Here is a 25278-nt window from a genome sequence, read left to right as displayed (position 1 = left end):
AGCGGTGGGTGGTGGAGAGCTGTTGAATCCTTGCTGTGCTGGGGCAGGAAAAGGGGAGCCAGCCCCTCTTTCGTTTGTCCTTCCTTTCATGCTTCTTCGCACATTCACATGACAAGCCCTGTGGTTGCTGTTGGGCCCAGTCCCTCACACTTTCCCTGGGGTAGTGTGTCTTCTGAATGGGGCGGTGTTGTGCAAGAGCTGGGTTTATCTGAACGCAAGTCAGGAGCCCCCTGGATTATTCCATTTCCTGCCTCCCGACATCACTGGGGACTCTCCTGCCAAGAAAAGCAGGAGCCTTATCCTCTTGCTGCAGGATATAAGTAACTCCCCTTGACCCCATGTTCTGGGGAGCTCATTTTCGGAGAATATTAGAGAGCAGCCAAGAAAAGCTCTTGAAATACTAATTAAAATCCTGATGATACTCAGCAAAGTGGCTGGGGCCGGCAATCAAGTCGAGAGCTTAATTTTTGGTATTTATATTTAAGTGGCTGGCAAAAGGCTGCCAGCTGGGGCCGGCTGAACAGGGTAAATAGAAATTTGGAAGGGGAGAGGGAAGGGGATTTTGAAAACGGTTTGGTTTTGCCAAATTTCCCTGCTGACAATGTTTTTATGCTTTTAAGATGAAAACCTCCAAATGTGCTGGTGCTTCCTTCCATTTGAGGAGCTGAAAAATGTCAAACAAAATGCAACTTTTTTTTTTTTAAAAAAGAGGAATCCATGAATGGGGGGATTTTAATGGAATATGTTTGCCCAGCTGTGGTGCAAGCCTATGTAACCTTTGTGGAAGGCCTGGGACCCCTGAAACGACCCGAAAGCTTCCATCTCCATTAGAGAGGACTGGAGGGCCCCCCAAAAAATAGAGGCCAGCAAAATACATGGACAAATAAAGTGTAGGGATGGGTCTGAGGAATAACGAAAGGGGGAACCAGTGGGAATTAAGGGACCAAGAGCTTGTAAGTTCTTTGGGACAGGGACCATCTCTGTTCTGTATTTGTACAGCATCTAGGACAATGGGGCCTGGTCCATGACTGGGTTTCCTAGACGCTACAGCAACACAGGTAATAAATCAGCCTGTTGGGAAAGGTGCCATGGTGACTGACATCCTCTGCATAGCCACAAGACAAGTGTGACTGCAAGATTTCCCATGCTGCCCTGCTGATGTGTTTCACCTGGTGGGACCACGTCTAGGAGGGAAAAGATTCTGTTCAGTCTCCATGGCCTGTTCTGTCCTTCTTGTGGTGGCCAGTTAGTGCTAGTGGCTAGTTTTTGTGATGTGGACACGTGTCCTCTGGGAACTAGACCGAGACCCACCTTCTTGATTTTGCATGGGCCACCAAACAGTCTAACAGGCTCTAAGAACGAGCCGCTAGTGAAAGCCTCCTTGCCCCTGAGCCATCTGCAGCCCTCCACTTTGGCTTTTTCCTTTGCTAACTCTCATTTTGCTCCTGTGTGTTCTGAGCCCCTAGCAAAACAAGGATGCTCGGGGGACACTGCAGCAATGGCTGGCCAGTGACTTAAGTAACCCGCTTGTCATTCATCACCATTACGTGTCAGTCTCTCCATGACGGAGTTACTCATACTTGGTGCGACTTTAAAGGTGGCTTTAGTTTTGCCTCTTCAGAGCTTGTGGCCCAGTAATGATGCTGGAGAATGCGAGCTGGCAAGCGAAACCCCCCTATTATCCTAGCTGGGCTGTCAGTGAACAGACTTTTAAACCACATGGAGTCCTCAGCAAAGGATGGCTTGGAGCGTGCAGGAGACCAGATCCAAGGGAATAAACTGCCCAGACCAGTTTGCTTTCTACCATGGAAAGCAATAAAAGCTTTCTAGTCTCAGGGCTATTTCCTGCTCCTCCGCAGCCCTGGCAGGCTGTGCCATAACTTTAACCACAGGCCGGCTTTCTCTGCAGTAATGGAGGGAAGAATCTGCATGTAAATGGCTTAGAGAGCGAAGTCTCAGGTCTGGCATTACTAGACTTCCTGAAACCACAGGTTTTAATCCCAGCAGGGGCAGCTCAGCCTTTCATCCTTCCCAGGTAGAAGAGTCAAGTACTACTGATGTCCTTGGCTGCTGCACTTGGGCATTAAAGATTGCCTGGTGCTTTTTGTGTTTGCAGCTGTTTGCTCTGATACGAACTTCCCCTCCCTGCTTTTTGACATTGCCTCCACCCCAGAGGCTGCTGCATTTCATGGGTGGAGGAGGTTTTTTCTGTAGATAAACTATCTGCAAAGCTGCTTAGGATGAAGGGTGTTCTCTGGCTGCAAAATCATATCGATGTAACATACATGGCCATATGGGCAAACAAAATATATCCTGTCATTACATACAATAAACCAGAACAAGCTGCCCTAAGGACCTGCCTCTGCTTCAACAAAGTCATTGGGAGCTTTGCTATTGACTTGACTGGCCACAGAAAAGGGGCAGTTGGGAAGTCTCCTTGTGCAGGGGAATCTCCTGGTTGGCTCCATTCCAGCCATTCCCCGCTCTCTGCATAAAGGGCGTGATGAGGAATGGGCAGGGGGTGAGGCTGTGCTCCTTGTGCTCCAGCAAATCTTGCCCGGCTGGCAGAATGGGCCTAGTTGCTCCAGCCCTTTAAAGCAGTCCTTTGTCTTAGAATCACCTTTGCTCTGTTTTCCATCTGCCCCGAACTCATGCGTGGCTGAGGAATAAGCCCAATGTCTATTTGTGTGTGTGTGTGTGTGTGTGTGTGTGTGTGTGTGTGTGTGTGTGTGTGTGTGTGTGTGTGTGTGTGTGTGTGTGACGCAAACCATATATATTAAAGAGCCATATTTACCAAAGCAAATAGATATATGACCTATATAGAAAATCTCTTCGGATGATTGCCATTGCAACTGCAGTGGATTGCTGGAAATGCCTCTCTCCAGGGGGAGTTTGGCCAGCCTTGAGGGGAAAACTCTGCCAGTTGAGAACTGGCAAGACCATTCCAGCCTCCGAGCTAAGGGACCAAGACGAGCTGCAAATTCTCCTCATTAGCTGCTGGGCTTTTTCTACTGATGCTGTCAGCGTCAGCAGAAAAATGGTCTTCCTTTGTGTATAATGAGCCTTAACCAGAAGCAGCCTCCCTCTGAAAAAGTAATTTACATCAGATGAGGGAATAATGCTCCCGACTTGTCATCTGCAGGCTCCTCCTGGGCTTTTTTTTTTTCTTTTCCTTGTTAAAAGGATCTGGTGTATGGTTACAAAGAGAGAAGACAGCTTTTCTCTCATCCTTGCATCTAAAGCACAAACTGATTGCAGAGGGTGGCAGAGAAAGGCGATGCTGAAAACTTTTGCACAGGCACAAGAGGGTGTCTGATGTCAGCTTTGCTTCAGGGAGGGAGGGAGGCTGGTCTTATACAAATAAGTAATACAAATAAGTCCTTTTTTTTCAGCTGTCTAATCTACATGCCCTACTCATCACTGTGAATCTTTGCACACATTTGGCAATGACATGGCTTGTCTTTGCTATGGGCTGTGTCCCCTCTTGGCAGGGAACAGCATGTCTTGGGGATACAGCAAAGATGTTCCCTGTCTCTTCTCTCACCCCCACCCACCCACACTCTGAAGGGTCCCTAATGAGCTGGGGTGAGAATGCTGTGCTCTATCTCACTGGTCTCCTGGAAGGATCTTGGAGGAAGGCCCATGAACAAAGCCACATTGTTTCTGATCAACTCCCTTCCCCCCACGCACTTCTCTAAAATGCAGTAGATGCCAGGAGTGCTCAAAGCCTCCCCTAGCTGTTTTGGCTAACTAGGCAGCTCAGCAATCAGAAAACATCCTACACTGACACGTCGGTTTCTGGACTCTCTGGGCTCGATTCTTCTCTCACAGCAAACTCACTTCACTCCCGTCACTGATCACTGGTGCGCAGTTGGAGGCAGTGATACTGAACCAAAAGGCCCCATGACCAATAGCCCCTTCACTCTGCTAGATGTAGGCTGTGATGAAATCCATACCTATTTACCATGCTGGATGCCCCAGAAAGGCCTAGATCAGATGGCAGATTTGTCGTCAGGCTGCTGCAAACGTGCACAGCCTGTGACTATTTCTGGTCCTACTCTACTAAGTAACTATCTATCTAAATGCATCTGAGGAAGTGGGTATTCACCCACGAAAGCTCATGCTCCAAAACGTCTGTTAGTCTATAAGGTGCCACAGGATTCTTTGCTGCTTTTATCTATCTAAAGTTCTTTTATGAGCCCCATTACTATAACATCTGAGCACCTCGTAATCTTCAGTGTATTTGTCCTGCCCCTGTGCGGTAGGGCAGGGTTATCATGCCTTTTGTATAGGTGGGGAACTGAGGCACAAAGAGGCTAAGTGACTTGCCCAAGGTCACACAGGGGATCAGTGCCAGAGCTAGGAATTGACCCACCATCTGCAGAGTCCCAGGGTCATGCCCTAACCACTGGATAATCCTTCCTTCCTAACTAGTTTCTATTTTTTTTATCATCAACAAATGGTTGCTGAAATAATAACACAGGAACCAGAACACAGTGTGCTACCATTTTGGTATGATACCCCAGGAACAATGTGCTAGCTCCCCCAATGGGTCTGCAGATAATTAACAAGCTGTTCACAAAGCCACACACACACCAGTTACCAGGGTGTCCAGTCCCCTACACTGAGGCAGCACTAAGTATTAGCTAGCCCATCCCTCAGAAGGTGTTTCTCTACTTGCTCTTATAAACCTCCAGGGACAGAGATTTCACAGCCTCCCTAGGCAATTTGTTCCAGGGTTTAACTACCGTGACTGTTAGGAATTTTTTTCGACTGTCTAACCCTAAATCTCCTTTGCTGCAATTTAAGTCCATTACTTCTTATCTAGTCCTCAGTGATTAAGGAGAACAATTTACACCCTCCTCTTTATAACAACCTTTTACGTACTTGAAGACTATCATCATGTCCCCCCCTCAATCTTCTCTTCTCCAGACTAATCAAATTCAGTTTTTTCAGTCTTTCCTCATAGGTCATGTTTTCTAGACCTTTAATCATTTTATCAGAGGGGTAGCTGTGTTAGTCTGTATCCACAAAAACAATGAGTCCAGTGGCACCTTAAAAGACTAACAGATATATAAGCTTTCGTGGGTAAAAAACGTATCTATTGTCAAAGGCGCTAACTCAACTGCCATGTAAACTGTCTGAGTCTGAACCTATTGTGCTCATGAGCAATCTGTTGTTTTCCTCATGCTGCAAGATTGAAAATAGATAGTTTTTTGGGCTGTTCAGAATATCCTAGAATTTCTGCAGATTAATCTAGATTTGGGTGACAGTTCTGTTAAGAAAAGAACGAGGAGTCCAGTGGCACCACCAGATTCCTCGTTGTTTTAATCATTTTGTTGCTCACTTCCGGACTTCGTCCAGTTTTCCACATCTTTCCCAAAGTGTGGTGCCCAGAACGGGATGCAGCACTCCAGTTGAAGCCTTACGAGTGTTGAGTAGAGCTTCTCGTGTCTTACTTCTCGTGTCTTGCTTACACACTCATCCCAGAATGATGTTCACTTCTTGTTTGCAACAGCATTACACTGTTGACTCATATTAATTTGTGATCCACTATCACCCCCCCATCCTTTTCTGCAGTACTCTTTAGGATTCTTCGTTAGCCATTTCCCATTTTGAATTTGTGCAATTGATTATTCCTTCATGAGTGGACTACTTTGCATTTGTCCTTGTTGATTTTCATCCTGTTTATTTCAGACCATTCCTCGAGTTTGTCAAGACCATTTTGAATTCTAATCCAGACCTCAAAAGCATTTGCCACCCCTCCCAGCTTGGTATAGTCTACAGACTTTATAAGTATACTCTCTATGCGATTGTCCAAATCATTTATGCTAGAACCAGACCAAGCACAGATATGTCCTTCCAGCTTGCCTGTGAATCAGTAACAACTGCTCTTGAGTATGGTTTTCCAGCCAGTTGGAACCTTGCAATAGTTTCACATAGGCTCTATTTCCCTAGTTTGTTTATGAAAAGGTCATGTGAGACAGTATCAAAAGCCTTACTAAAACTGAGATATGTCACATCTACTGCTTCCCTCCTATCCACAAGGCTTGTTACCTCATAGAAGAAGGATATTAGGTTGGTTTGACATGATTTATTCTTGACAAATCATATTGACAGTTTCTTATCACCATATTCTCTTTTAGGTGCTTACAAATTGATTGTTTGGTTATTTGCTCCATTATCTTTCTGGGCAGCAAAGTTAAGCTGACTGGTCGGTAATTCTCTGGCTTGTCCTTATTCTCCTTTTTATAGACAGATAGTATATTTGCCCTTTTCCAGTCCTCTAGGATCTCTCCTGTCTGCCACAAATTCTCAGAGATAATCTCTTATGGCTCCAAGATCTCCTCAGCTAGTCCCTTAAGTATTCTAGGATGTGGTTCACAAGGCCCTACTGACTTGAAGACATCTAACTTATCTAACATGCACCCGACGAAGGGAGTATTCACCCATGAAAGCTCATGCTCCAATACATCTGTTAGTTTATAAGGTGCCACAGGACTCTTTGCTGCTTTTACAGATCCAGACTAACACGGCTACCCCTCTGATACTTAACTTGCCTAAGTAATTCTTAAACCTGTTCTTTCCCGATTTTAGACTCAGATCCTACCCCATTTACACTGATGTTCGTTGTCTGATCTCCGCTAACCTTTTTGGTGAAAATGGAACCAACCAATGATCTATTGTTGTAGGGCAGAGTGCAGGCAGGAGGTGTGTTGGGAGTGCTGAGGATGTGGAGAAAATTAGAGAAACTGAATTAAAAATCCTCTCACTGGGACCAGGGTCTAGGCACTTCTGCCCCAGCGACCCCGATCGCAACCCCTCTCCAGGCCTTGGGATATCACTGTGCACTTAGTCCCACCACCTCAAAGTCTCACCCCTTCCCTACTCCTTATGTCAGTTGCACCAGCTGTGTGTGGGTTGCAGGTCAGGATGCAGGCTGTGCTGAGATAAGAACCAGCCGTTCCTGCTGGAGCAGCCTGGGAGAGGCAGGGCTTCCTGCTGCGGCTTCCCCCACTTCTGCATTGTTCCCTCCATCAGAGGAATTTCAGGCAAGGGCCGGCCCAACTCAGTCTCTGGGTCCCGGCTTGGGTTGCAGCAGAGTGCAAGCAGGGTTTGCGCAGCCAGTGTGCACAGGAAGCAAGAGTTGGAGCCTCCCTCCTGCCCTGCTCCGCATTTGAATTGCCAGGTCGGGTGCAAGGCAACTTAGACAATAAAGCTGAGATTTTCAAAGCTGCCTAGGGAATTTCAGCCTCTGGTTCCCATTCATTTTAATAGGAACTGGGCAGTCGTGTTCCCTGGGCAGCTCTGAAAGCCTCATCATAAAGCTTTGAAAGGAGCGGATGCCATCCTGCTGCTCCCATCCCATCTGTAGCTCTGTTCCCTGTTCTCTCAGTGCCATGCTTTCACCTCCCAGCATGCTGTCCCCAGCTGCTCTGGGTCTGTACCTGTATTGCCCCCATGTGCTCCCATCTCTCCTACTCCACGCTCCTTCCCACACCCTCCTATTTCCAGGCCAGCCTGCCTTTGAGCTTGCAGGTGTTTTAACTTTGTTTCCCCCTCCCTGGGCACCTTGCACTCTGCTTTTGGGGGGCGCCAGTGAAAGCCACACTGGACGATTCTCTCCTGCAACTGACAGAGAGAGATTCTGTATCGCAAGCTGCCTCCAGAGCGTTTCAGCTCCTGTCGCTTCTAGATAAGGCCCTTCAGCCAGGCCAGGCCAGACCCAGAGTTTGGTTCGATCTGAGTTTGGTCTTTACTGAGTTTGTACGTGAGAGTCGCCACTTGGGCTTCCTGTATTGTAGGGCTTTGCCCAGCCCCCACTGTAAGTTAGTGCAAGCTCCGAGCTGCCTTTATTTATGCTGTGATTCCCTGGGTCGCCGAAGTGTAACCAAGAATGAGGCTGAGAGACCCACGTAGCCCAGTTCATCTTCTCCCTGCTACATCCCCATGGTTTATGTTAACCAGAGAAGCTCCCCTTTTCACATTTTCAGCATGGCACTCTTGAGTGAGGGCCCCTTTTTCAGTGGGTGAGGAGCTGAGAGGGCAAGTGCCTCTATAATAACTTTCTAGCACTTACTTACTAATCCCAATAACGTCTGTTTTAAAGAGGTAGGGAGGGAACTGAGGCACGGAGGGTGGGGCACGGCAGAGGAGAGTGACTTGCCCAGGTTTAACCAGCCAGGCACTGGCAGGGCTGGAGTTAGAATCCAGCCATTCCTGCTCCCCAGTGCTAAGATCCATCTAGTAGGGGCCCGGAAGATCTTTATCAAAGCGGAGGTCTTGAATTTCCAAGCCTTTCCCTTCTGAAGCCTGTGCCGCAGGTTGGAGCGGGGCTCAGACCACAGCTGTCTTTTTTTGTTCTTCGTTCCAGCAAACACGCCTTGGGCAGCCATGAATACATCCAGCACTGCAGGAAGTTTGACATTGACATCCGGCTGCAGCTGATGAAGAGGAAGGCAGTGCGCAGCAACCTTGCCAGGACGGTGAGCAGCTGCTCTCAAGGAGGAACTGAGAGAGCACTGAACTGATGCTGTTGCTTGGGGCATTGAGCTCCACCGCTGCCAGGGAAGGGGTGGGGAGGATCACCAGCTATCTCGGGGCTGCTGATTTGGGGGGACAAGGCCATGACGCCTTGCAAATTGCTGCCTCACCAGCTCCCTTCCAGTGGGTTCAGTTCTGCGGCTGCTTGCCACTTCAGTCCCTGCCCACCACCAGCTAAAAGGTCCCTGCTCCCTGCCTTTCCCATTACAACCAGGGCTTGCTTTGGGAGCACTCATTTAGTCCAGCTTCTAAACTCCAGCAGTTCATCTTTGCATCCTTCCCAAATGCAGAGAGATTTGCTAGGCATGGGTCTACAGAGGAAGCCATGGATATTAGAGATGGAAAAGACCCATTCGATACATCTGGTCTATCCCCTGCCCAGTGTGAGATTGTTCCTTGCCTCTGCCCACGCTAGTTCTAAATGTACCAAGCAACTGGGTTCTGGAGGTACTGCTCTACAGCCCTGCAGATCTCGGTGTCAGGAAATGTTCCACGATTATTGTCAGCGCAGGTTGTTCCTTATGTTAATTTAATCACAACTCTCTCGGCTACAACCCATTGGCCCTCCTCAGTGATCCCACCGAACCCAGGAGCCCCTACACGCTTCTTAGCAGACATGGGGCTAGCGGCTGAGATTTTCAAAGATACTTACTTTTCAGTGGGAAGTTGGTATCTCAAATGACTTCAGCGACTTTGCAGATGTCAGCCAAAGAGTCATACTAGGTACAGCCAGCATCCCTAATGGGAGGAGTTAACGCTAGCAGATCAGATGCACCTGAAACAGGTCTCTTTCTCCTACAGGTGAACGATGATCAGAGCCCTTCCACGCTCAACCATTACATTCACCTGCAGGAGAGGCCAATCAAGCAGACCATCAGCAGGTAAAGAGGAGGGGACAGGTGGTGATGTGAAGTGTACAGCTCCCATTGGAGGTGCAGAGGGGTTTGGATGGGGGTGTGCTGAGCAGGAGGGTGGAGGAACATAAATGGATCCAGGCAGCAAGGCACTTGCACTGCTTTCCTGGGGCTGCACTTGAATGCTGTTAGCATGAGAGGGATGGGCTGTCCGGTGAGAAGTGATGCAGAGGTGCCTCCATGGCTACCTCTCGTGCTCTCTCTCTCTAAGCTGAGTTATCTTCTATCTCCTCCAATTCAGGCAAGCCCTGAGTCTCCTTTTCGACACCTTCCACAATGAGGTTGACACCTTCCTAGCAGCTGAGGTGAGTGTGGCTTGCCCGGGACAGGATGACCTCTGTACTTGGACCCACACCAGTACAGAGTGCAGCAATTTAACAGTTGGGGGTGAGGGGCATGTCTGGGCTTGTCTACACACAGAAGGTGCTCCAGTTTAACTTAAATCAGCTGTAAAAACAATTTAAGCAGAGCTAGTGCAAACCCCAGTGTGGACATGCTTATTAGATTACACCTGGTTTATAGCAGTTTAGTTGCACTTGTAAACTGGGCCTTGTCTACATGAGAAAGTTGCACCTACATAATTTAAATGGGTTTTTAATCTGATTTCACTGAATCTGCGCACACAGCTGTGTGGACACACATTTCCGCTTAAGGGGGTTTATGGTACTTAAGCTAAACCAAAATAAACAGCTCTTAAGCTGATCTAAGCTCAGGTCCATTTGGAAGACTTTGCTGGTATAGCTACATCAGTATACTACACCAGCAAAGCTCTCTTAGGCCACATCTACGCTCTAGGGACTACAGTGCCCATAGCTATTCCAGGATTACCCCACACTGTGACACAGCCTACAGGAGTTTTTCCATCACTGTAGGAACTCCACCTCCCTGAACGAGGGTAGCTAGGTTGACACAAGCATTCTTCTGTCCGCATAGCTGTGTCCACGTTAGGGGCTAGGTCACCATAGCTATATCAGGCATAGATGTGGATATTTCACATCCCCGACCCATGTAGTTATGTCAACCTACACTTTAAGTGTAGACCAGGCCCCAGTGTGAATGGAGCTTATACCCGCAAAATTGCTCAGCTGTGTCAGTCACAGACCACATCTTCTCACACCCCAGACCAACATAGTGATGCCAGGAAAAGTTTGTGGAGTAGATCTGGTTTTAGAGTATCCGCATACACAGTAGCAACAGCTTAACTAAATCAGTTTAAAACTACACCATTAGTTAATCCAGTGCAATTTGTGTGTGAAGACGAGTTGCGAGTGTGATTGGATTCCACAATGCCAGTCTTAGTGCTTCTAACAATACTTTGCCACTCCATAGTAGCTGTCATCTACAGATCTCAGAGCACCCTTCATATGTGGGTCAGTGTTCTCCCTGTTGTACGGAGATGGGAAAGGACTGGCCCAAGGGAGTGGGGCCAGAGCTCAGATCTCCTGACTTCCAGGCCTTTGCTCTCACCACTAGGGAACGCTGATTCCTATAATGAAGGTCCCATGGGGCTTTCTGTTCTGGGGGTGCGGGAGTTAGTTACCTACTTGATTTTCAATCCTGTCCTCTGGGACCCGGCGCATGTCTGCCAGTCACCCACATGCAGGTTTTTCCTGCTAAACCCTAGGGCCAATAACCCTCTCTTGTTTTCACTAGACACGGCTACGCCTGTAATAGGATTGCTGACCTGATCCTGAACCTGAACCTGAACCATCTCTGCCTTATTTCACATTATGTTGACTCTCTCTTTCCTCATTCTAGTCAGGGATCCCTCATCAGAGCCAGTGCTCACCAGTTTTCCAGCCCAGCTTCGCAGACACAAGAGGCTGAAATAAGTCTAGAAGAGTAAAAGCAGCAAAGAATCCTGTGGCACCTTATAGACTAACAGACGTTTTGGAGCATGAGCTTTCGTGGGTGAATACCCACTTCTTCAGATGCATGTCTGCCCCACCTAGGGGTTAGAGCAGAGAACTGAGCATCAGGACTTCTGTGTTCTTATATGGTTTTGCCACTGACTCCCCTCAGGAAAGTCGTTTCACCTCCCTGTGCCTTGGCTCCCCATCTGTAAGATGAAGATAGAACTTAACCTACCTCCTGGGATGGCTGTGAGGGTTAAGTCATTAATGACTGTAAAGTGCTTTGAGATCCCATGATGGAAAGAGCCATAGAATGTGTGTAATTACTATGATCCAAAACAAAATCTGACCCTTTATCCTTGGTCATTAATTTTTATGCAGTCTTTAACTGATAAGAAGACCAGGCACTTCCTCTATATGCCTCTTTCATGTGTGGATCTCAGAGTGCTTGGCAAAGGAGGGTAGAGGCCATTATCCCCATTTTTACAGATGGGGAAACTGAGGCACAGACCAATGAAGTGACCCGCTCAGAGTCACACTGCATGGCCATGGGTGGAACCCAGGTCTCCTGGCTTCCAGCTTGGTGCACTAGACAGGGATTCACAACCTTTGTCATAGCATGGACAGCAGCAGCCCCTAGTGGCAACTCCCGCTCCATGGTTTGAGGTGTTCTGGCTGGAGTTACATATGAAGGAGTGGCACTGGCAGCATCATGTGTGTCCATAGTGCTCAGCTTGGGAAGCTCAGTGTTAGACCATGCCACCTCCATTTCAATAAGTGTAGGTATCCGCTCCCTACTCAGTCCAAAATCAGTCCTGAGTATCAAGTCTCAAGCCAAACAGGTTAAAGAGTGCTGAGAATCCCCATATCCCTGGGGAATGAGCCATAGCTTTATTTAGCTGATGAGGTATGGCCACTGGGTCTCTCGCATGTGACTGGGTGGGGCAGAGCCGCAAGCTTCCCCTTTGTGCTCTCCCAGTGCCAAACCCACATGCCGAAGGTGCCAGGATCCTGCCTGCTCAGCAGCAGGCCTGCTCCCAGCTAGGAAAGCCAGGTCTGCAGGAAATCAAGGACATACAATGAACCATGAGGAGACAGATACTGGGCTGGGAACTTGCTCAGCATTGGCTCTGTCTTTTCTTTTGGGCTGTCTCGTTGGAGGGGACACAAGAATGCAGGTGCAGATGGGCACCTACAATGCATTATCCCACCACCCCCTGTTGCATTCTGTTTGCATGTGACTTTCTTTAGGTGCCACAAAGTCTCCTCTTTCTCTCTGCTCTCTTCTGGCACCTCCTGGCTACAAGTACCTCCCGGGAGTGGAGGGGGTACAAAAATGGAGAACAGGGCAAAGCTCAAGTGTCCAGCACAGTGCAGAGATCGCAAAGGGTCTCATTCCCCCCACCCCAGCTCTGTTTTTGTTTGCTGGGATGCAGACGCATGGGCAGTGCATATGCCATGGGGCTCTCCTCTCCACCTCTTTTGGGCAGGTCCAGACCAGGAACTCCTCGGTTTTCCACCCACTCCCTTCCTCTTGGGCTGCTGCTTTATCTCAGGCATAATCCTTCTGCACTCAGCCCCCATGCCACCTCTGCATGGTTGCTTGCGCTCACCTGGCCCAAGAGAGAGAGAGGTCTCTCCCAGGATGCCTGAGCATGGGTCAAGCTGGGACTGGCTGGACTGTGAATGCTACCGGTGGAGTCAGATAGAATGTGCTGTGGTGGGACAGAGGTGGTTAAAATGCAGGCGTCCTTGGGCCAAGGTTCCAGTGGATCTCCTTATGGCCCCTGCTGTAAGTCCATCAGATGGTGATCATGTCAGCATACCCCAGCAGTGGTGGTAAGGTCAAGCCATCTGGCTGCTTCGCCGCACTGCCCAGTGGAGTCTGAGACCATGAGCCTCTCCCTGCTTTCCCTTCCAGGGAGACTTCCAGCTGAAAGCCGACCGAGTGATCCAATCCGTCATGGCCATTTGCAATGCCCTGGCTGCTGTGGAGTCCCAGGAAATCACTGGAGCCCTGAACCAGCTGCCAGCCTGCCCTTCTCGCATGCAGCCCAAAATCCAGAAGGTAAGCGGCCAGGACCCAGAAGCTCTTCAGCAGGGAAGCTGAGCTTGTAGGAAAGGGATGAAATTAAAGGGAAACTGAGGCTGAACATTAACAGTGTGTGTGAGCCGGGGTGGGGCTTCTGCCTGGGGAGATCTTTCTAGGTTGTGGAATAATATCCCAAGGGAAGGGTGGGAGCATCATCTCTTGAATCTGGCAAAGCCCAGCATAACAGACAGTACAGTGAGGAGCAGTCTGTCCATGGGCTGGCTTCATAGGGCTTGATCCAAAGTCAGTGGGAATCCTTCAGTGGACACTGGATCGGGCCCATAGATTTCAAAGCCAGCAAGGCTCTGGTCGGCTATAATAAGCTAGTGATCAGGATCCCCCTGACCTTTTGTGTAGCCCAAGGCCAGATAATGTCACCTAGTGGTTCCCTCCACTGCAGGCATCATTCTTCCCTGCTTCATAACTGAGCCTCGAAGCTTGCCCCTGAACTGGCCTGTATCTCCTAGGCAGAGGTCCAGTCTCATTTTAAGGACTCCCAAGAGCTGGTTAATCTAACAGTGAAGAGCCCATTTGTGAGAACCCAGCTTCCCAGACTGGAGAGGGCATCTAGGTACATTTAGGTAGGGTAGTGGGTGCAAATAAAGGGAATCTGGCCCCTTTTTATCTGTTTTTTATCCCCCCCACCCCTCGCCAACATACCACATGTAAAATTCCTGTACAGCTGAGACTGTGCAACTGCCTTTGCTGTATTTCCTTGTTTGCTGCCGCTTGAGTGGCAAGGAATGGAAAGGCTCTGGGAGGCTGTTACATAAAGTAGCTGGCTTGGACAATTGCTTCCAGCTGTGTCTGAGGGCACTGGAATAACCTTAACTTTGCTCTTCTGGTTTCTTTTTCCTTGACAGGATCCAAATGTTCTGGCCGTGAGGGAAAATCGGGGTAATTTCTCTTCTCCGCTCATTCTGTTGCAGAGTTCTTAGTGCTTTTGATCTTCAGATCCCTTCCCCCTATTTAGAGTGGGACAAACTTAAAAAAAACAAACTTTTTTGTGGGGGAAATGGCCTTTTTGGGGAGGGGATTTATCATTTTTTTTCCATTTCCAACAAAAAACCTGAAACATTCGGTTTTCGGAGGAGGGTTACCCCCGACTTGTTCCCCCTGAAAAAAATCCACATACAGAGTCACATCGGCTTGAAATAATTTAATCAGCCCCCAAAAGTGTCCCACAATGTGCTTGAGCCCCTAAGCAGGTCACTATGCAAGGTGTGGGTAGGGCATGACCATCTGTAGCAGGATAGAGGCAACCGGAGCTTCCATCATGTGCTGGCAGTACCGGAGACCTCCTCACCAAGGTCCAGCGTGTGGGGAGGGGAGATGGCGGGGGCATCACTCCAGAGCATCCCTGTTTCATACCTCATCTGTGCTCCCTTACAGAGAAGGTCGTGGAGACTTTGACGGCCGCCATCTTGGATCTGGTGGAGCTTTACTGCAACACCTTCAACGCAGACTTCCAGACGGCAGTGCATGGAAACAGGAAGCACCATCTGAGCCAGGAGGCCTGTCTCCTCACCTGTCCCCTCTCCTTCACTGTCTACGCCACACACCGCATCCCTATCACCTGGGCAGCAAGGTGTGAGGGCTTAGTCACGTGTCCCTGCTGGGTGGTGAAGGTTGATTGGGGGAGATTCCTACCCAGGGGCTGGCTCCCTGTCTGGAGTTACATCTCAGGATACCCCTTCACTCCGTCTGGTCTGCGGCTGCCTAGCCAGTGTGGTCTCTCCCCGGAGCCCAGAAGCCTTGGGCCATGGCTGCAGCTGCACAGTTCAAAGGCATGTTAAGTGTCTGGAATCCCGCCCTCATTCTAAGGCTCTCTGCCCTGCCTTAGTTTGACAAAGCGCATCTGGGCTGATTGCCCCTGGTCCACGTCGCTCTCTCGCATCCTCTAGGCTGGCATCCTACAGGCAGCATTGGGAAGAGCCTGCAGCAGGGCTGGTCGGGGACAAGGCATGAATTGAGGCGGCATCACGGTCTCTTAGCATCCTTTACAAGGACACTTGGTCCTCCTATTCCAGAGAATCACTAGCTGAGGTCAGGGAGATATCTCCCTTTACAGTGGAGTATGGAACAACTAGGTACACCAGGGGTTAACACAACTGCTTCTGGACCTTCTGGCAAAGGCTGCTCTTAGGACCAGAAGCACTACTGCTCTGCTCTGTTCCACACCCCACGCCCAGCTTAGGCATTACTGAGTCATGGATACCTGGCTGCAGTGAACATATAATGTATGTCTACCCCCCCACTCCACCCATGCCATGTTACTCTCACCCCTACATGGTGAGATGTGTCCAGAGCTCCAGCTGGATTTCTGCAGGGAAGACAGGAGGCCAGTGCACATGTGGGTGTTTTGTGCCTTGTCGCTGCAACGGACCATAGAATTCAGAGCTGGTAAAGGTCTATATAGGCTCATAGTCCATCCCTCGCTGCTCTGCCAGGGCTGCAGAGAGTGCCCTGATGGGGGGTATATCCGAGCCAGTGGGATCCTGGGAATAGACAGGTCAGAGACAGAATTGGAGCTGGCTGAGGGGTTCATTCCTAGTTGGAAAGGCTGCAGCAAGGATTAGTTAGTTCACTGAATGGTTGTCTCATCCCTGCCATAATCTAGAAGCAAAAAGAGACCTTTCTTGCCTTACCTGCATGCCCTGTAATGATAATACAGAATACACCAGGAATATGGGCCTAGGCAGGGTCAAAGCTCGGGATGCCGGAGCCCCCGGAAATTCAGCCCGTTGGTGCTATGCTGGTGGGTGTTAGAGGAAGCCCTGGCAGGGAGGGAGGGAGAGAGGGGAGCTGAGCCTTCCGTCTTGCCGCAGGGAGAGGAGTCAGAGAGGGGGGCTTGCAAGAGGCTGCGGAGAGCTAGTGGCGCCAGTGAGGGAGACCTGGTGCAGTTGAGCTCTGCAACGCTCTCTGTAGCCCAGCCCAGCCCCGTTTGCACGGTCTGCGCTGGAATGCTCTGGCTGGGAGAGCTCATCTCAGCAGGCTCCCCCCAGCTCATGCCTGCTGCAGCCCTGGAGACTCTGACAGATGGGCCTGTTCTCAGCGAGAGCTTGTGTCCTGGTGGCCAGTGGCTGTCTGGGCTTTTTATCCTGGATGGATAAGGGGACAATGAGACGTCTGTGGTGAGGGGGGAGGGTTATATGTGTACGTCAGGGTCTGGGGTCGGGTGGAGGAGATACTCCTTTGTTAGCTGCCTGGGCTTGGATGCCTATGTTTCACCCAATGCAGGGAAGATGCCCATTGGTAAACCACACTCCTGGCTTCGGCTGGCTGCCTTACAGAGCTCTGCAGCTCCAGCAACACGAGCCTGCGAAGGGGGTAGGAGACGGCCGCAGTAGTAGCAGCCACCCCTCCAAGGACCCCTCGCCTTTGTCCCATCCTTAATGTATTCCAGTTGGTGATTGACTCCGAACAAAGGAAGTAGCCTGGGAAATCCAGGCATCCTCTGACCTTTGTTACCCTGCCACGCTTGGCACCTGTCACATGGCTGCATCCTTCTGGGAGACCCCCATGTGATGGCATTCCGTGGCATATGTCGATCTGGCTGTTTGGAAGGAGTTGGGCCTTCTCTCGGTAGCTTCCTCTATCTTTCCCAAAGGGATAACAGCCTGGGAGAAAGATTTCATGGCTGATCTGGAGAGGCAGTGGAGAAAAGGGGATAAAATCCCCCACCCTGAGCTGAATGTTCTGCGGTGGGGAATGGGCTAAGAGGAGATAGGGAGTTTGTGCTCAGAGTCAGCTCTCCCCTCTGGAGGGAGTCATGCTTCTGATCTCAGGGCAGATGAAGCAGTTTGAGTTACAGTGAGGGTATGTCTACATCTACAATTTTGCAGCGCTGGTTGTTACAGCTGTATTAGTACAGCTGTATAGGGCCAGCGCTGCAGAGGGGCCACACTTACAGCAACCAGCGCTGCAAGTGGTGTTAGATGTGGCCACACTGCAGCGCTGTTGGGCGGCTTCAAGGGGGGTTCGGGGAAGGTGAGAGCAAACTGGGGAAGGAGACCAGCTTCGCTGCGGTTTGCTCTCGCGTTCCCCGAACCCCCCTGCAAACCGCAGGGAAGGAGACCTGCTTGCACGGGGGTTTGGGGAACGCGAGAGCAAACCGGGAAAGGAGACCAGCTTCGCCGCGGTTTGCTCTCGCGTTCCCCGAACCCCCTGCAAACCGCAGGGAAGGAGACCTGCTTGCACGGGGGTTCGGGGAACGCGAGAGCAAACCGGGAAAGGAGACCAGCTTCGCCGCGGTTTGCTCTCGCGTTCCCTGAACCCCCCTGCAAACCGCAGGGAAGGAGACCTGCTTGCACGGGGGTTCGGGGAACGCGAGAGCAAACCGGGAAAGGAGACCAGCTTCGCCGCGGTTTGCTCTCGCGTTCCCCGAACCCCCCTGCAAACCGGGGAAGGAGACCTGCTTGATTACCAGACGCTTCCTCAGGTATGCTGGGATACCTGCTTATTCCACAGAGGTCAAGAAAAGCGCTGGTAAGTGTCTACACTTGATTACCAGCGCTGGATCACCAGCGCTGGATCCTCTACACCCAAGACAAAACGGGAGTACGGCCAGCGCTGCAAACAGGGAGTTGCAGCGCTGGTGATGCCCTGCAGATGTGTACACCTCCTAAGTTGCAGCGCTGTAACCCCCTCACCAGCACTGCAACTTTGTGATGTAGACAAGCCCTAAGATTGCCACAAACCTTGGTCTGAAATTCCAGCCTTGCTGGCCATCCAAACCTGAGAAACATTTGTTCAGTGTCCCCTCAATCCCCCAGTGTCTTGTATTATCATGGAGGTGCCCGGACCTCAGGATTCCAGCCGCAGACCACAGCAGAGGACCTCTGCTCTGGGCAGCATTGCTGACCCTTCTGGGTAAGCTCCAGAAATTTGGTGGCTCTCCTCCCCAGATCTCTGAGCCCAGTTTCATGGACCTATTGGCCAGATTCTGGAGCCACTGATTTCCATGGAGCTTTGCACCAGCTGAAAATTTGGCCCCAGACCTGGGCTAAGGATCCAAGGTCTGTTTCTCCCTTTGCCTCATAGCTGGTGGTGTCACTTACCCCTATGCCAAGCAAGCACCAAACCCTACAGCAACATAAGTAAGTGGAGAAAGTCTGACCTGGTAGCATTTTACAGACCCAAGGTGCAAGGCAGTGGGGAATCAAGTCTGGGAGGGACGGAAGGAGACTTATCCAGATCTCTGCATCTTCATCTGAGCTCAGTCCATGGCTTGTCCAATCCCATTGGGCCCCTAGAAGATGTCAGGTACATTTGAAAGGCTTCGGTTTACCTGTCACCTGCTAGATTTGGAATAAACCAAACTTTTTCCCCTGTACACTGCTCCTGCTTTGTGTGCCACTATGAGATGGGAGGAGGGAAAGGGGCAGGGAGGAGAAAAGGAAGGAAGAGATGAGGAATTGGAGGAGAGGGAGATGGAAATGGGAGTAGGCCAGTGTGCACAATGAAACTTTTAGTGTGCGGTAGCAGAGTCCACATGGCCTGTTAGTGCATGGCAGGCTGGTGCACTGTATATTCACACCCAGCTTACAGCGCACCAGTTGTCCATATAGACACTCCCACAGTGACTGGCGAAAGAGGAGATGAGGGCCCTTTGTTTCTTTGCTGTACATTGCAGGCATGTCTTTACCTCTCCGTTTTATTTTCTCCTGTTGCAGTTACGAAGACTTTTACCTCTCCTGCTCCCTCACCCATGGTGGCAAGGAACTCTGCAGCCCCCTGCAGACGAGAAAGGCTCATGTGTACAAGTACCTCTTCCACCTCATCATCTGGGACCAGCAGTAAGGCAGTCCCTGCTTAGCTCTGACCTGTATCCCTTCACCTCGGGTGGGGAGGGGAAAAGAGACACCCAATAATCCAGGTGTCTGTTGAAGGGGGGCTGGATGCAGTCTGCCAAGGACTGAATGCAGATGTCTAGGCAACCATGGCAGAGGCAGAGCTGACCCGTGGAATGAGATGGGGAAGCTAGGGAGAACCAGCTGCACCCTTCTGTCCTACTTCCATTCTTGCTTGGCACCCCACCAGAACTCACAGGGGAATGAGAATTGGATTCACAGAGTTCCCTCGTAACGTCCCCTGCCAGGGAGCAATGGCTTTTCAGGCCTTCTCACAGTAGGAAACATGAACAGCCCAGGGGGCTTAAACTCCAGGTATCCTTCTGTTGGAGGGATGTGCTGCCAGCGTAATAGAGCACAGGAGCTTTGTAATGAGTAACCCCGGGAAATAGACATGGGGTGGGTCAAACCCAAGTCAGATACCAACCACTTGTTACCCCAGGAGCTCAGAGGCTTCTGAGGAAATAGGCCCTGGACCCAAACTGCACCCTGGCCTGGTCTGGCAAAGCAGAAGCCCAGGGGAAGAAGTTTCATTCCATGGCTTGTCTATAGGGTGAAAGTTACCAGCAAAACAATATCAGTATAGTTCTACTGCTATTGTTGTACTGTATAGTCCAGAATAAGCATCCTCACCAGAAGCTATACTGGTATAATCACAGCAGTATAATTATACCACCATACTTCCACCAGTACGTTTTCCCCAGCAGACAAGCACCACCTCTATAATACAGTCATCACCCTTGGGGTTCTTCTGGAATCATTGCTGACTGACAACAGTCCTTCCAATTCCTTGCTGTGGGGTTAATGCAGTTCTGGAACAACAGAGGCAAGTGCCAACCCCACCCTCAGCAGAGTGCACAGACTCCAGCTTGGGTGCAGCTTTGCCAAAAAGCTCAGGGCTAAGTGTCCTAGGGCTCAGCACCCAGCAGCTCCCTTTGGGACCCTTGTGGCTAGATCATCTGATAAGGGTTTTGGAAAAATTTGGCCCTTGGTATTTACACCACCACCCCTCCCTGGGGTGTTCTCTACTGTTAAGTCTAACACAGCATGAGCTTGAGCTTCAGCTTCCTCCCAGAACCCAGGTATTCCAGGGACTCCCCTGCCAGATCCTTTTCTCCCCCAGCTCCTAGAGACACTCCTGGCCCCAATTTGTAGCTTGGTTGGAGCTAATTGGACCCACCTGCCAGCATGACTAAGCATGACCCTAAAGCAGTGCTGGGTTTTTGAACTGGCACTAAGTGTGATTCAGCAGACAAGACCTGCAGGGACTAAGGAGAGGTAGTATGTAGAGCTTTAAGATAAAGCCAGTGGGAGCATCTGAGGTTCTAGTGAAATAACTTCTGAGGGGTGTTGGATCCCCTGGTAGAACCCTGTTTAATCTCTTGCTGGTGGGTCTTCTCCTTTAATACTGTGTCCAGGGGCTGTTTGTTCTGGGGGCTCCAGCTGCTCCAGGGAAAGGGGATCTGGTCTAAAAATAGCCCTAGCAACTGAGAGGGCATGTGTACTAAGCCCGCAAAGGGGAGGGGAAAGGGATAATTTTAGAAGGAGCCTATCCCCTGAGAAGGACCTAGGGAGAGAGACACAATAGTGCCGGCATGGAGCGGTGTTGTTAGATGACTCCCTTTGTGTGGTTCTTTGCCCCCTGAAGGCTGCATGTTCAGAGGGGTTAAAGCCCAGGTTTCATGGGCTGGGCTCTGAGCCACCTCCCTGTGTCCCCTTTGCTGGCTGCACGAGGGACCTCAGCCATGGGAGTCAGCTGCTTCAGCCAGCATTGCCCTCTCTGTAGCTATGAAACTGCCTTGGTCTGGCACACCCCTGGACTCTGCTAGCCTTGCAGGATTGGCTCCAGGACCCCTGGGGGCCTCCTTCCTTTAAGGTGACTGCATGGAGGTTTGTGTGTGTCTGTGTCTCCTCTCCCCTCACCCTGATCCCCCTCACTGGGATGTTTTGGAGCAGCCCTGACAGACTCCAGAGGGAGGTGTGTCCAGTCCTGCAGGTGGTGGCCCCACCAGGCCTTGGCGTGGGAGCAGGAGGGGGGGAGGTAAGAAGGGGAGGGGTTGGGAAGAGGTACTATGAGATCCTCTGAACCCCAGTGTGAGGAAAGATCCCCAGAACTGATGTCTCAGGACCAGGTGAACCTCACTGGCATGTAATCTGACCAGATAGGTGGACTGGCAGAGCTTCCCTATAGAATACATCTGCCCCCTCCATTGATGCCTATAGGGTATCCTATAGTGATCAACCCTTTCTGGTAGGGACTGCGGGGCTTCCTCTATAGAAGATCAACCAAGCTCCTCTACTCTCTTCCCCACCCCCTGCAGGATCTAAAGGATCTCCTATAGAGGGGGAACCCAGCCCCTTCTTCCCTCTATAGACCAAAGAGGTAGTAGGGACCATGGCCACCCAGCTGCTTCCTCCATAGGATCCATGGCCATCTCCCTCCCAACACTCCCCCCTGCAGCTGGGAGTCTTGTAGGAGGTGGGTTTAATGCTCCTAGGCCCATCCCTTCTCCTAGGTAAAGGGTTGGCGTGGGTCTCTCCCCTGGCAGATGTACCAATCCTCCCAACATGCCTGGAATCTCCACTGCGCAGATAGGGAAACCGAGGCTTTAGCTTTCAAGGCAGCTCTCGGCATTGTCCTTCCCCGTGCAGTGCAACGCTCATCAGGCAGGAATGTGTCTGATCGCCAGAGTCCCAGTGAATGGTGGGAGAGCAGCCATGCTCTCTCTGGACAGATCTGCCTTCCACCCTGCCTTGCCTCCATGTTACTGCAAAGCTCTTCGAGAACCCACTCCTTCCACTGACGGGTCCGGGTCCTGTTCCTGAGGACAACCTCTGTTGGGCTAGCATAGGATCGGGAGTCGGGATCTCTTGTATGATCTGGGGCAGGTCTTGGCCCTACTCTGTGCCTCAGTTTCCCTGTCTGCACAGTGGAGATCCCAGACGTGTTGGGAGGATCGGTACATCGGGCCATCATCAGCTGGTATGAACTGCCACAGCCCCGTTAAAGTCAATGGCACTGCAGTGACTTCACCCAACCTGGGGTCTGACCTATGCATAGGTGTGAAGTGCTCCGACAAGACAGTAATGGGGGGAGGGAGCAGCGTATAAGCACCTAGAAGTGGGCTGTAGCCCACGAAAGCTTACACTCAAATAAATTTGTTCGTCTCCAAGGTGCCACCAGTGCTCCTGTTCTTTTTGTAGATACACCTAGAAACCACTAGGTCAGATCTGGGGTCTCTGGTTCTGAGTGGGAGCTGGAAATTCCTTCACCAGCCCCTGGGTTCAGTACCAAGAGGTGCTGATGCCTGAACTCCCCTGAATTTCAGTGACTGCTCTGCAGTCTCAGGGCTCGGCCCTAGAATCTGTAGCAGTTCACTGAAGTGCAAGCCCTGTCCAGACTGGGGAAAGGTAGCTCCCTCTCCAGAGGGCTTGGTGTTGCTGAGGGTACGTCTGCACAGCAGCTGGGGGGCGCTTCCCAGCATGGGTAGATGGATGCACTCGCTCTGCTCGAGCTTGCGCACTCAAGTATGTACCCAGGGGGCCGGGTAGGTTTGTACTCATCTGGTTAGCCAAGCTGCTGCCCATGCCACTACGGACCCACTGGGGAGTTTTAGCATGTTAGCTTGAGTGGAGCTAGGGCATCTACCTGCCTGCACTAGGAAGCACCCTCCTAGTTGCTGTGTAGATGTTCCCTACAGCAGTTAGCGCCCCCAGGCTGGGCTGCACTTCCAGGGGCCATATGCTGATAGAACGCACAATGAGCCCCTTGACTATGAGAAGAGGGATCCCTGGCTGTGAAGCCAAGGCTCTGACTTGCAGATCCCCGGGTGATTTCTTCTAGGATCTGCTTCCCGATCCAAGTGAACCGGCTACCGCGGGAGACGCTGCTGAGCGCCACACTCTACGCCGTGCCAATCCCTCCTCCGGGGAGCTCCTCTGAGACCAACAAGCAGCGGCGGGTCCCCGAGGCTCTAGGCTGGGTCACCACCCCGCTCTTCAACTTCAGGCAGTACGTGCACCTTCCCTGTCCCCATCCCTTGGGCACAAAGGATGCACCAACTCAGCTGGGATCTCCTGGTGCCAGGGCCCCACTTGCCCGGCACCAAGGTCACTGAGCTGGCCCTTTTGTTGGGCTTGTTGCTGTGTATTGCATCAGCTGTCAAACCCAACCACTATGGGCTGCTCCCATCCTGGAGAGGCTCTGCAATGAAGCCACCTGTACTCAGAAACCACCGTCCCCTGGGTCCTCTTCTTGTTCTCGGCCTCAACAAAGCAGGTCCTAATGCCCCAGGCTCTAGATTCATAGATGCAAAGGCCAGAAGGGACCATTGTGATTGAGTCTGACCTCCTGTGTAACCCAGGCCAGAGACCTGCCCCACAATAATCCCTAGAGGAAGTCATTCAGAAGAACACCCAATGTCAATTTAAAAATTGCTGGTGATGGAGAATCCACCCCAACCCTTGGTAAATTATTTAAAATTTACACCTTATTTCCCACCTGCATTGTCTAACTTCAACTTCCAGCCATTGGATTGTGCTCTACCTTTCTCTGCTAGAGAAGGGCATAACACCCTGTCTCCTTCCTTTCTCCAGGATCTTGACCTGTGGGCGGAAGCTCCTGGGCTTGTGGCCAGCAACTCAGGACAACTCCAGAGCCAGGTCGAGTGCCCCCAACTTCAATCAGCCCGACAGTGTTATCCTGCAGGTGAGTGCCTGACTCTCTGGGCCAGAAATCTCCCAAATGGGACTCTGGGTTTTGGATCCCTCAGTTTTGGGGGACTCAACGGGAACCGCCCTGGGCCTGGTTCTCGGAGGCAGCTGGGCAGAGCTGGGAGGGCTCAGCAGTCTTCTCTGCAAACCAGGGGACATTGCCTATTGCTGGCTATTTTTGAAAAATCCTGTCCCACTCGGTGTGAAACTTGGGGTGGATGCTCTCCGGGCCAGTCTCTTCTTTGCTCAACCCAAAGACCTGGTCAGGGACCTGGAGGTGGCGTCCCAATCAGAGGGTGGGCTGGGAAGTGGATGCTTTACTGTGAGCTTTTCCCAAGTCAATAGTCAGATACAAAACATAACAGTGTCACCTGTGATAGGAGCCGCCAACCTACTAGCTGATCATCCATTTAATTAAAAAACAAAAACAGACTCTTGACAGGTCCATAGATGTTCGTATTTCCCCCTGGGCTGTTCCCTTTCCTCTGCTCCCCCTGCCTTCAGCTTGCATCTGCAGTCCCTCAACTGCGCCTCTCTATTTCCCTTTCTCTTTTTCCTGCGAGTGCTGGCAAGGATTCGGCTGAGCACTCAGCAGTAAAACCAGCCCTGCACACAAGGAGCCAGCAGTGGAGCAGAGCAGAGTGGGAAAGAGGCAGCTTTGGAAGACAAATATTCCAGCTGGATGGATTGAGAATCTGTGGGTTGCTGGGGCTGGCCTTAAAGGAGGAGGATTGCAGTGCCAATAGCACTCAGCCCTGCCTTCTCTCTGCTCTGTCTGTCCTTACCGCTCATTTTTTCCTCTCTCTTGCTTCAGCTCCGCTGCTACCGTTTCTGTGCACTGAACCCCTAGATATGTGTCCAAGTGACTGGGGCTTCCCCAAAGTCACTGACAAATCCATCACGGTTTCAACTGAAAATCAGCCTTGGTGGGTGGATAGAGGGTCCAGCGTGACCTGTTATTGGAAGTGTCTACCTTGGCTGTAGCACGTTCCTGCTCTTCCCCATCGGCTCCTCTTGCAGGCAGGAGGAATGTCGGGTGAGGCTGTGGCTTTCCAGGGCTTGGGAAGCTTGACCTCCTCCTCTTCCTCCCCAAGGAAAGTTCAGAATGGAAACTTGCCCAGTTTGTCCCAGCTTGGTCTTGGGGTGAACCAGCGTTCAGTGCTAGAGGGTAGTGAAAGTGGGACTCTCCCTCCAAACTCTCCCAGGCCAGGAAGGAGAGGTTCCTCCAGCAGGAGCCTCCCCTTACCCTGACCGAGCCCAACAGGTTAATGGCAGTGTTACCTGGGGTTTTCAGAACTCCCAACAAGGGC

At 51.1% G+C, this 25278-nt stretch overlaps 1 protein-coding gene across 3 annotated transcripts in view; it reads left to right on the top strand.

The window, feature by feature from the left end:
• The window catches only part of PIK3C2B (phosphatidylinositol-4-phosphate 3-kinase catalytic subunit type 2 beta), an 86151-nt gene that overhangs the window by 41877 nt on the left and 18996 nt on the right, over window positions 1-25278 (top strand). For all 3 annotated transcript variants that reach the window (XM_030561522.1, XM_030561521.1, XM_030561523.1), the window contains 9 exons: window positions 8375-8486; window positions 9346-9425; window positions 9700-9763; window positions 13233-13379; window positions 14267-14300; window positions 14796-14991; window positions 19079-19201; window positions 23100-23267; window positions 23852-23963. In XM_030561522.1, coding sequence (XP_030417382.1) covers window positions 8375-8486; window positions 9346-9425; window positions 9700-9763; window positions 13233-13379; window positions 14267-14300; window positions 14796-14991; window positions 19079-19201; window positions 23100-23267; window positions 23852-23963 — 1036 coding nt within the window. The remainder of the gene's footprint in view (window positions 1-8374; window positions 8487-9345; window positions 9426-9699; window positions 9764-13232; window positions 13380-14266; window positions 14301-14795; window positions 14992-19078; window positions 19202-23099; window positions 23268-23851; window positions 23964-25278) is intronic.

Source organism: Gopherus evgoodei, chromosome 4, assembly GCF_007399415.2.
Source record: "Gopherus evgoodei ecotype Sinaloan lineage chromosome 4, rGopEvg1_v1.p, whole genome shotgun sequence".
NCBI lineage: Eukaryota > Metazoa > Chordata > Testudines > Testudinidae > Gopherus > Gopherus evgoodei.
This window is presented reverse-complemented; position numbering and strand designations above follow the sequence as displayed.